At 35.3% G+C, this 11,764-nt stretch overlaps 1 protein-coding gene across 1 annotated transcript; it reads left to right on the top strand.

Moving 5' to 3' along the window:
• The first annotated feature begins 3,514 nt into the window (after positions 1-3,514).
• Positions 3,515-10,760, top strand: Il21 (interleukin 21). The gene is made up of 5 exons (XM_004854937.2): positions 3,515-3,682; positions 3,791-3,826; positions 8,199-8,354; positions 10,271-10,348; positions 10,429-10,760. Exons 1-5 carry the CDS (start codon positions 3,515-3,517, stop codon positions 10,450-10,452), a joined length of 462 nt encoding a protein of 153 aa, XP_004854994.1. The 3' UTR covers positions 10,453-10,760.
• The last annotated feature ends 1,004 nt before the right edge of the window (positions 10,761-11,764 follow it).

The following is an 11,764-nucleotide window of genomic DNA, read 5'->3' as shown; positions in this document are numbered from 1 at the left end:
TACTTGAACATTATTAGAAAATATAAAAATTGCCTCAAATTAGTCTAGTGAAGATTTTCTTCAAGTTGGATATAGAGATATATAAGGCTCACAGCAGCCCAGGGATAAGCCACATGTCTGAATCCTGTTAGTGTGCAGGAATGGCACATGTAATTTAACATCATTCTAAACTCTGGAGCCCTTTCTTTCCAGTTTGGCATGCAGAATGTCCAATTTTACCCTTGAAGGGCCAACACAAATGAAAGCAGAAAGCAGGTACTTGACACATAGTGGTCACTAGAAGAGCTATGAAGACAGGGCAAGGGAGATAGGTACAAATAATGTCCAGTCCAGTTTTAGACTTGGCCCAGCTTTCCTCATGTAAAATCATTTATTTCCTTCCCTATGTTCCTCTGGCTGGAAGCTTTCCTTCAATTCCTTGGTCTCATTTCTGCCCTAACCAGTTGTCTATAAGCATAGGCCATTAAAAAAAGTTCTTGAAATATGTCAGTGAATCTTCTTGAGTAGAAAACTCAAATGTTTTCATGCTTTCATAGTTATGACCTTTCTTAAATTCCTGGGAAGAACGCACCAGGTAAAATTCACCACCTCATTCCAAGGTACCAAATAAACATGGATGCTAAGTCAGAGCAATGCATTTACTGTACATGTATGGCTTCCAGCCAACCTGCTGCCTCTTGGTGTCTCCTGGATGCAAGTTCTGGAACTGCTGTTCTCATGCACAGTGCTATGAACGTGTTGAAGGAATATGGTTCATCCAGCCTTCACAAAGGTCTCTGAAGCCTGGAAAATAAAGACAGCAGTTGCATGACAATTACTCTGAGAAGCTGATGAACCTTAAGGTTTTTCTCTCCCAACAAATATTAACCCAATATTTCTCAATAATTTCACGAGGCTCATAGACTCCTGGAACACATTTATAGGACCAAAGATACCAAGAGCAAGGCCCTGTGCAAGGAGTGGATGCTAGAATTTCTCTATAACCTAGGTTCAGGTGGGTTATGTGTTTGAGAAAATGAGAAAGTTTGTCATTTTCTTTTCCTTCCTTTATCATCCTCCTGTTTACTCTTCCCTTAACAATAAATCCTATATCCTATTCTTGCTTTTCACTTGGGTATAAATGGTTGCTGATGAGGATTAAATGTGATGTGTGAACCAGGGATTTAGCTCAGTGGTTCTGCCGCCTGCCTCATAAGCGCAAGGTCTTGAGTTCAATCCCCGGTACAAAAAAAACAACAACTGATGTTTGAAAACAAAATACAGTCTGTTCTGCTATAGTGTGACATACACATTTGTAAAAGTCACTTCCTCACACAAAATTGCACAATAAAACCATGGGCTTTTGGAGAAAGTGAGGTTTGGGATAGAACACTCAAGGAGGTCTCAGAGAGGGATTGGGTGTGTATTATCACAGGGAGACACTCAGGGCCACAAACAATGATTCTAACTAGGAAGTATGACTTTCACCTGTTTGACAACTATTAATGGCATGGTCACTCATGTATTTTTTGCTTAACGGTGACCTATCCATACCCTTCCTTCCATGGATCTATAAGTTATCCTCTCCACTGTCATCCATAGTCAGCATGCAGACCTCCTGGGATTTTACCATGTGCTGTACTTAGCCCTTTACTAGGAAAGACTCATTGAAGCCTCATTACAGCTCTGTGATTAGATTCTGTCTTCCCTTTGCAATAACATACCCAGCATCACATATGCTACTAATTGTTAAAAGTCTGGATTTGAACTCCAGCACTTTGCTTTAGAAATTGAACCCTTAACCACTGTGGTTAGTGACTTCAGGGAGATGAGTATCTATTTAGGTAGATAAGGAAAGCATGCACCAGGACCCTGCAGGTAAGGCTGAGAGGCCAAGTGGCATTCCTTAGTCCATATCAATTAGTACATTTATGAAGAAGCCACCTCTAGAGAATACAATGATTACAGGGAGGACTTCTTGATCATATTATAAGAATTCTCATCTACTATGTAAAGCCAAACCTGTATATTCTTTTTTTAAAAATTTGATGGGTAAAGTTACTAAACCTAGAACCTTTCACGTGCTGGGAAGTGCTCTATCACTGAGCTATATCCTAAGCCTTTAAAATTATTATTATCATTATTAGTTTTTATTTTAAGACAGAGTCTTGGTAAGTTCCCAGGCTGACCTTGAAATTACAATCCTCCTGGTTCAGGCTTCTGAGTAGTTGGGATTACAAGCATGTGCCACTGCACCCAGAAAATTTGTATATTTTTGAGTAGATATTGCAGGATAAAAAGACCACAGTTAACCAGAGCAAATCAAGTCCAAACTCCAATTTAGCTTGGCTATATAAGAGAATTCTTGTAAGGCCTATCTGTGTACAATACTGTTTTTGGCTAGACTATTATATGAAACTTTCTCAAATTGGGTAAAGAGTCTCAGGGACAGGAAAAGCAGAAGAGAGGAGTGTGATAAAACCATTTCTAGACTTTGAGTCTTTTAACTTCTACCTATGATAGATGCAGTTAGAAATGTGTTGCTAATACCCAGAGGAAAGAATACCTAACAGAAATAAGTAACACTACTCTAAGAGAAAAAGAACCATTTATGGGTATTTCTGATTTTGCTGTTTGTAAATTTTTTAAAATTTGGATATGAATGAGTATTAGCATTTTTCATTTAACTGATGCATTATACAGAAGAGGTAGATTTTAGGTAATTTGTATGTGATTATTTTAAAGAAGATACAGTGAGATCCTGGTTGGGGGTACATTTTTATAGAGTTCACTAAAATCATTCATAATATTTATAAATCAGATGGTTAAATAATATGCCAGAAGCCAACACTGATATTATTTAAAGATGCTCTGGTGAATAATTGGAAACAAATTCTATTTTAATTTGTTGAAGCCTGATAAAAATCTAAAATATTCTTGCTAGTTAGGAAAATACTCCATTTATTTAAAATTTCCAAAAGGTAACCTCTCCTATATTTATGATGGAATATAGGATGATTTCACTCAAAAGACATAATCATTACCATAAGAAATGGTCCTTGTTGCCACTTTACTCATCAGAGAAGTGCTCTTATGACTGTCAGAGAGAATAGGTAAGATGCCAGGGCATACAGAGAAAAAGAGATCAAAGTGTTTGTATTTACTTTTTAAGATCTTAGAGTATCTACTGCTTATCACACACACACACACACACACACACACTCTTCTTGATTCATATTGAAAATTGGAATTCACCCATTTCTCTCTTTTTCCTGTCTAAGATGCAGATTGGGCACATTTCGTTGACTCCATCAATCCCTGCCCCCACGCATTAGCACATGCACACGTACACCTAGCCAATGGAAAAGAAAAAAGAGTTACTCACATTCATCCATTTTACAAAGATTTCCAGGCTGCAATGGGAGGGCTTTACTTCTCCTTGAAGGATGAATAAATAGGTAGCTTTACTGATAACCTGCTCACAGTCAAACTGAAGTGCAAAGGAGACCAAGGTCTTGCTCCACTGTTGGTACTCATGAGATCCAGTCCTGGCAACATGGAAAGGATAGTTATCTGTCTGATGGTCATCTTCTCGGGGACAGTGGCCCTTAAATCAAGTTCCCAAGGACATGATGGTTTCATGATTAGAATGCGTCAACTTATAGATATTGTTGATCAGCTGAAAAATTATGTGAATGACTTGGTAAGATCATACTTGTTACAACAAAATTTAAGTAGTATTTTTCAACTAATATAAAAGGAGCCTTTTGACTTATAAAAATAACTCAGAACTAATTTTCTTTTGCTCTAGGATCCTGTATTTTTGCCAGCTCCAGAAGATGTAAAGGTAAGACCTGCTGAATTGATTTCTGAAAATATATTTGATATGTTTTAAAATCCACTGAGAAAGGCATTAGGATGGTTACTTAGGAATATACTGTACTTAATTTCCATAAATTTGGAGGTTTAATAATTAGAAAATATTTATTTCTATTTTTATTAAATGTTCATAGATTACCAGAAAACTAACCAATAAAATGCTATATTATATTCCTTATAAAATATATGTTTAACTTCAAATATCTTTAAGACTTCTCTGAAGTAGCATGAAGACAGAATAACAAAATTAGAAAAGAAATCTATACTATGATTAGTTTTGGTGCAATGAAAAGCTAGTTACATTATAAGAGCCCTTGGGCACGAAAGCTCTTGAGCCTTCTTTGTAAACTTATTTAAGAACTATAGATATATATAAGAACAAAATTCACTTTTTAAAAACAAGCTAAAAAGAAATAGGGTGGAGAAATAGTAGTGTAGCAATCAAAGCCCTCTTTTAGAGTGTAATTCTCATATACCTTGTCCTCAGTGAGTCTTGTCTTGGCCTCCGGTGAAGTCTTTTGAAAGGATCACTTTGAAGAACTCGTTCCATCTCTTGAGCTATTTAAATTCAAGTCCCAAGGAGAAGAGTTCTGTTATGTAGTTTAGGAGTGGTGTCTGCTGAGCTTTTGCCCCAGTAACTTCAATCTGATCTTCTGGTTTGGACCCTGAGAGGATAAATGCAATAGGGAAATGTTTTCATTGTCATAGATCTTTAATTGCATAAATTAGGATAACTATGAAAGTGCTACCAGTAATTAGGACACTACAGAGGGGTAGATTTATAAAGATACATTGCAAAGAAAACAATTATGGTAAATGACTATGTGTAAAAGTTTAGAAAGTGAATGAGTCACAACTATTGCTTTTCTCTAAAATTCACTCTCTAGCTCTAAACCTAACCACTCTCCTACTTACTAGATTCTTTTCTAATGAGCAACATCTAAAATGAAAGTAGCACATTCAACTTATTGGAAGGCCTTTTCTAATAAGTGAGAATATTTCTTAATTCACGTGTCTGTCAAAACACATAGTTTCCAGCATTTCATGAACCAACTTTATCTACAGTAGTTAAGTCCTTTCTAGAGCTTCCTAGCTGCAGACTACAACTTGCAAAATAAGAAATCGAAAATATTCCATTTTCTAACTTGATTTGGTCCAATAGGTATAGTACTTCTTTTATATGCTTTATTAATAAAAAGTTTTTTAAGTTTAAATTTTCCAGTAGCCAGTTTTAATATTTATTATTATTATCAACACATTAATTGTACAAATAATGGGATTCACTGCGATATTTCCATATGCATATATTGTGCATAGATCATGTCCATCCAGCCTTCTTTTACACACTCCTCCCCCTCTAGTAATCCCTCACTGAGAGACATTTTTTATGTTACATCATCATAAGAGGATTTTGTCTCAGAGTTACTGTATCTGTCTGATAATCTGATTGAGCAATACTATCTATGAGACAAGTGAATAACCATATAACTAAGATCTTTAAGGTACACAGGTAGGCAAACTCAGGAAGAAAATAGTCTACATTAGCATTATACCAAGTTTTTCAGGGCAAGCATCAAAGCCAGATCTGTAGCAGACTTTAAAAGATTAAAAAGTTTAATGAAAATAAAGCCATTGAAATGCTGCATTTATATAGTGACTATCTAAGATCTCTAACTGGTCTCGCTAAGTTTGTTCTCTCTCTCTTTCTCTCTCTCTTTCTTCCCTCCCTCCTCTTTCCTCTTCTAATCTTAATGACCAGTGGTTCTCAAGTGGCGCTGAGTTTGGACACCAAAGAACACCAGCTGAAGAAATTTTTGGTTGCACAGTTAGGGATTTAGGGATGGAGGTGAGGTTGCTACTGGCATGTGGTAGTGAGACAACAGGGATGCTGCTAAATGTTCACAGATCTGAACATTTAACACATAACACAGACCTGACAGCAAAATAATCCAGTCCAATATGTCAATAGTGCTGCTGCTGGGAAACTGATATTGTGTGTAAGACGAAGGTAATCTTACCAAGTTAGTGAGATTTCCCACTAGGAATAGCAATTTTTTTATTTTTTGTAAAAGAAAAAAGTATAAGGAGGCAAATATTTCCAAATAGTCAATTGTAAAACAACAGAGCCCAGTATGTCTCCCTGCCCCTCCCCCCCAAAGCAATGCTTGATTTGTTCTCCACTTTGGCTTTTAACTTCCTTAACATTGCTCCTTGTAGTCTGGAAAACTAACACAGTACCAGAAGAACTCATGTTTCCATGTGTTAAAAGGATATAGTAAACAAAGCTTGCCCTTGGAGTTTGCTTTCACCAAGGCATAGCGAAGGAAAGCAACGGGTGCTCACATACTTGGACCATCCTGTAAGCTTCTGAGCGACAGCACCTAAGGCTGCTAGAGCCATGGGTAATCTCTCCACTGTGCTTCACATATCCTTCAGGAAATGAGCAGGGACAGCTCCTCCAGGTCTTTTCCTCTTTGAGGCTCCCTTTGATGTGCATCTAAGCTTAAATCCAGCAGTCATTTGTCCTGGATCACACTTTGTCAGGGATATCTCTGCTGCTTGCAGGACTAAGCAAAACACTTTTATTAATGTGAACATGGAAGAGTAGCACCAGAAGCCATCTTTCTCTTTTCATCATAGGGCTTTTGAGAAAGGCCTCTGGTGTAAAAGCTTTGGCCACTTGTCTTGACCATTCCTGGCAATATTTTCTTAAAGGAGTTCATTCTATATGACCCCTCTGCTTCTTTGGAACCTAGTTTTCTTTCAACATACAAATGAAAATGTTAACTCAGCATAACGGGCCTCTGTGAGAAATGCTGGTTTCTCAGATCATCACGGATGAAGCAGTTAGTGTTTTCAGTTTCAGCTGGAAAATTTACCTCTTTAAATATGAATATTATTTTTTTCCAGTAAGTTAAGCCGGTTGTGGTCAAAAAGAAGAGAAAAGAAAAAAACTTCAACAAACATGAACATGTGGTTTTCAAGGAAAAAAAAGTGCTAAAATTAACATTTATAAATAGTTTCTATTAAATAAGCATTTTGGCAAATATGGAAAGGACAGCACCTTGCCCTTATGAAAGGCAAGTTGCTCTGATAGAAGGAAAACCAGATAAGCTGGTTCTCAGCTTGTGGCTATATATGCAAAGCAAACCCAATGGGTTGTGTCTTAAAGATGCATTATTAATCAACATTCATGTTGGGTAAGCATATGGGTTGGAAAATGCAAAACAGGCTAGATGCTATTTTCAGCTGATTGTCCATGAGAAGATTCAGGTAATGTTTTGTGTAGGAATGCTGTTGTAAGGACTGGGAGGGATTGAGGTTTCTGGCTATAAGGTAGTAGCTTCCATACACGTTAGTGGAATGAAGACATAGCAACTCCAGGGGGAAATAGCATCACACACACACATCACACACACACACACACACACACACTTGCTGAAAGAGAAAAGGTAACTTGAGTATAAGTAACCCAGACACAAACTCTTAGATCAGCACTAACAGTTGTTTTGAGGAATATATATATATTCATATTCTTAATCATTTTTGATCCCCTTTCCTTCCCACCTTCCCTTATCCCTCCTTCCTCCAATCTCTTTCCTCATTTCCAAAAACTCTACCTTTCTATTTCCTATGACCTTTATTTTACTCTTTAATTTATATATATTTTTGATTTCTTAAGAGAAACCATGTGATATTTAACTTGTTTCTCATTCAACATTACAGTCTCAAGATCCATCCATTTTCCTACTTGAATTCTTCTTTCTTTATTGTTTAATTATACCCCTCAAAGAACTAAAAATAGAAATTCCATTGGAGCCAGTTATACCTCTCCTGGATATTTTCCCTGAACAAGTTCAAGTCATTGTATTATAGTGATTCTTGCACAGCTATATTTGTAGCAGTGCAATTCACAATAGCTAAACTATGGAAACAGCCTGGATGCCCATCAACAAATGGATAAAGCAACTGTATTCTTAAACCAAATTGACTGTCCCTTACAAAACACAAAGATCCTACCTACCACCCAGACATCAAAATGCCTTTCAGTAGAGCACTAGGAGTAAAGAACTGTGAAAATTAACACTCCCTTCCCTCATTTCTGCAGTATAGGAAAACAAATGTCCCTTCTTCCCTAAGACAAGAGGAAATTTTCATGCAGCCACCTCCATTTCTTTTGGCCAAGATTAAGTGGAGGTGAAATCAGACTTCACTCTTCTGTTGAAAGAAATGTGATCCAAAACACTTAATATATTGAGATAGACATGGACAATCAGAAAGGTCATCTTAACTTTCTGAATAACTTTTATTAACATGCATACAACTTATTTCTTTTTCAGGAACACTGTGAGCACTCAGCTTTTTCATGCTTTCAGAACGCTACACTCAAGTCAGCAAGTACAGGAGGCAATGAAAAGATAATCAACATATTAATTAAACAATTGAAGAGGAAACTACCTCCCTCAAAGACAGGGAGAAGACAGAAACACAGACAAGTAAGATTGTCATTTGTCACCTATTTTTTTGTATTAACTATAATGTAATATAGCTATTATAGCCCACATGCACACACAGACACACACACACGCACACACACACTTTTAGCCAGAGCCTCCAATGCCTTCCTGAACAGTTGTACCTTATCATAAATGGTAGGTTTTGAGAAATGGGAACTCCTCTTTCTAGTACTTGAATCTCAACTGCTAGCAAATTATTAGAATTTCCTGATAATATCTGGAATATACATTAATTTACTTCACAAGGCAAGAGATCATTAGGAAGAGAATCCAATTGTGAGTTAGAAATTAAGAAATATTTCCTTCTCATTACATATATGATCACATATTACTTATATTCTTATTAGTAGGAGCTATCTTCTAGTTTTTGGGCAAGATAAAAGTCTGCAAGAGGCTAAGATAAATCTCAAACTGTTTTCTTCTCTTAAAGAATATTGTTGTTCTGGACAATAGCAGAGTCAATATAGAATTTAAATAAATACACCCCATTTCTTGCCTCGTAAATTTCAGTGTCCCCTGTTTAGGGGACCTGAGTCCTTTTTATTTCTTATGCCAACTCATGAGCAATGCTGATACTCAAGAACACAAGTAATTTAAACATTAATCAAAACCATGGAAACCACATAAAATAAGTTACTCTAAATTTTATCAGTTCTCCCTTGTCTAAGAAACTCCACATGTGATTCAAATGAAATCTTAATTACATTATCAAGATAATTCTTACTTCCTTTGATTGCATGGCCAGGTTATGTGAAAAATAGCCTCTTAAAACTTTCTTCATAAAGAAAGGAGTTGAGCATGGCTTTCAAATCCCAAACCAAAGACTCATGAAATGGCATTGTTGGCATTGAACTCAGAACTATCCCCTTAATCAGCTTTCAGTACTACCAAAGAAGTGACTTGCCCCGAGTTCCAGAAAATAGTAAACTGTCGGAATGAGAACTAGAACTTACCTGTTATCTTTCAGCCAGATGTTCTCACTACACACTGAGGCTGATATTGAGTGCTAAGTATCAAGCAATGGCCTAGTGTTTGGTATCCCTACAGGAATAAGAATAGAGACCGTAAGCCAAGAAATTAGGAAGTAAAGGAAAGAAGAAATAAATATAACCAGCCTACACACATGAAAAATTATTTAATCTTCCTAGTAATCAAATAAACCCCAGTTAAAATAAGGGAATCCTACTTTCCAATTTAGAATTTAAAAAATACTCCCAAAATAAAAATGTTCCAGGTAAAACTTTTTACAATATATTTTAAATGCCTTAAAATTTTATCCCCTTTGGGCCGGGGATTTAGCTCCGTGGTTTCGCTGCCTGCTGCTCAAGCACAAGGACCCGAGTTTGATCCCCAGTACCAAAAAAAAAAAAAAAAAAAATTATCCCCTTAATTTCATTATTCTGCTTCTATGAGTTTTCAAAATAAACTAAAATGTATATGAAAAATTATTTACAGATGTGCTCTTTGCAGTATTGTATTCAAAGGTGAAAAGTGAAGCAACATGTGTCCAAAAATAATAACAATTCCATTTTATGTTGGATTACAAAGCAACTATTATACATCATATTTTTTAAGAATACTTAACATGTAGGAAATGCTTGTTATAATTAACTAAAAATAAAACAAATTACTAACTAGTGTAACATAAATGAAAATAAAATTTTAAAACAAAACATTAGGAGGATACATATTAATGTATTGTAGTGGTTATCTCTGGGGTGAGATTACAAGTGATTTTTCCCATTATTACTTGCAGAACAATTTCATGTACTTTTCCAAATGTTGTTCAGTGAACACAATTTCTGTCTTTCATGGAAAAATAAATTTTAAATGAACATTTTATTAAGCAGGAAAAAATTTTACAAGGAAAATGTTATTTTTTCACTGATTTCTAGACATGCCATTCATGTGATTCTTATGAGAAAAAACCACCACAAGAATTCCTAGAAAGAATGAAATTATTTCTCCAAAAGGTAACTGATTTTCTGTTTTATTTTTACCTATCCAAATTGCCTTTTATGTTTAGATTACTCATGGAATACTATTTCCACAGATGATTCACCAGCATCTTTCCTAGAATGCATGGGGCAGGAAGATTCCTGAAGATATAACTTGAAGCTGGACACTATATTATGTACTGTAATGCAGTAGTGAGACTCACTTCCTGGTATTCCAAGTGCATAAGTATAATATATTAGTGGTGGGGAAAAAACCTCAGTTAAGTGTGCAAAGGTAGGATTATTTCCCCCAAATTACTATGAAGTATTTCAGTTTAATCCATATGCTTGCTCCATGTTTGGTCAACTTGGGAAAACTTTCTACTCAACTAGACTCTGGTTTCATATGTCATAGATTTCTATGTCTACTGAATCTTTTACTTTATCTTACTGCCAAACTATGATGTCTCTTGACTGGACAAGAAGAGTAAAATTTTTAACCAAAAATACAGTGTGGGAACATACTGATCTTGATTACCGCAAGTATGAGGTTTATTATGATCATAATTTAAAAGATGAAAATATAAAAGCTAAAAATATACAAGCATAGGATCAAAACAAAAAGTTGAAATCTTTATTCTTTTAAGGAAATGAAAACTAAATGTTTAAAAATTTATATCTGAGGAGTTCAGTTTTTATTTCAGAATGTATGACATATAAACATGTAATTTTTACATGGGAATAGTTTCATCAGATGGGTACAAAAATATCTTACTTTGTCATTAGGCTTATGAAAATATTTAAATACTATGGATATGAATGTATTTATGGAATAGACTTTTATTCTTTGTTGGTGTTTTAAAAAAGTGGTAATAGCGTATTAAGAAGAAGGTTGAATATTACCTTCCCCTAATCTCAAGTCCCTTTATAAGCTAATATTTGAAGCTTGTGAAAATGTCAATTAAAATTTATAGAGGGATATACAGGATGTAGCCTTCTGGGACCAAATAGCTAAAAAGTCTTGTTAGTTGTTTTCTCAAATTGCTATGGTTGTATTATGAGTGAGCTGATAACTCCATATGTCCATCTCCTTTCTTCCAATCTTTCTTTCCTTTCTTCTTTTTAAAATGAAACTTCTGTGATGAAGACATTTCAAAACATGTTTAATTTTTTGACTCTGTTTGCATGCTTTGTATACCACAAATTTAATCACTTACATAAAACAAAATCAGGAAACAAATTAGGAGGCCAGGAGTCCTGTCCTGATTCAAAACAAACTTCTGCATAAATGTTCTAATCTTTCACTCATGAGCAGTAAAAACAACCAACCTGCTCTAACTTCCATTTTATATCAATTCTAGCAGTTTGTTTAAATATAGAAACTCTAGAATAATAAAGTTTTCACTAAATGGTATAAGCTATTTAAGAATTTCATATTGTTAAAATGGCTCT

The sequence above is a fragment of the Heterocephalus glaber genome, unplaced genomic scaffold, assembly GCF_053883595.1.
Source record: "Heterocephalus glaber isolate CG9 unplaced genomic scaffold, H.glaber_assembly_v1.0 deba00001586, whole genome shotgun sequence".
NCBI lineage: Eukaryota > Metazoa > Chordata > Mammalia > Rodentia > Bathyergidae > Heterocephalus > Heterocephalus glaber.
Note: the sequence above shows the minus strand (reverse complement) of the source record. Positions and strands in the feature narration are given on the sequence as shown.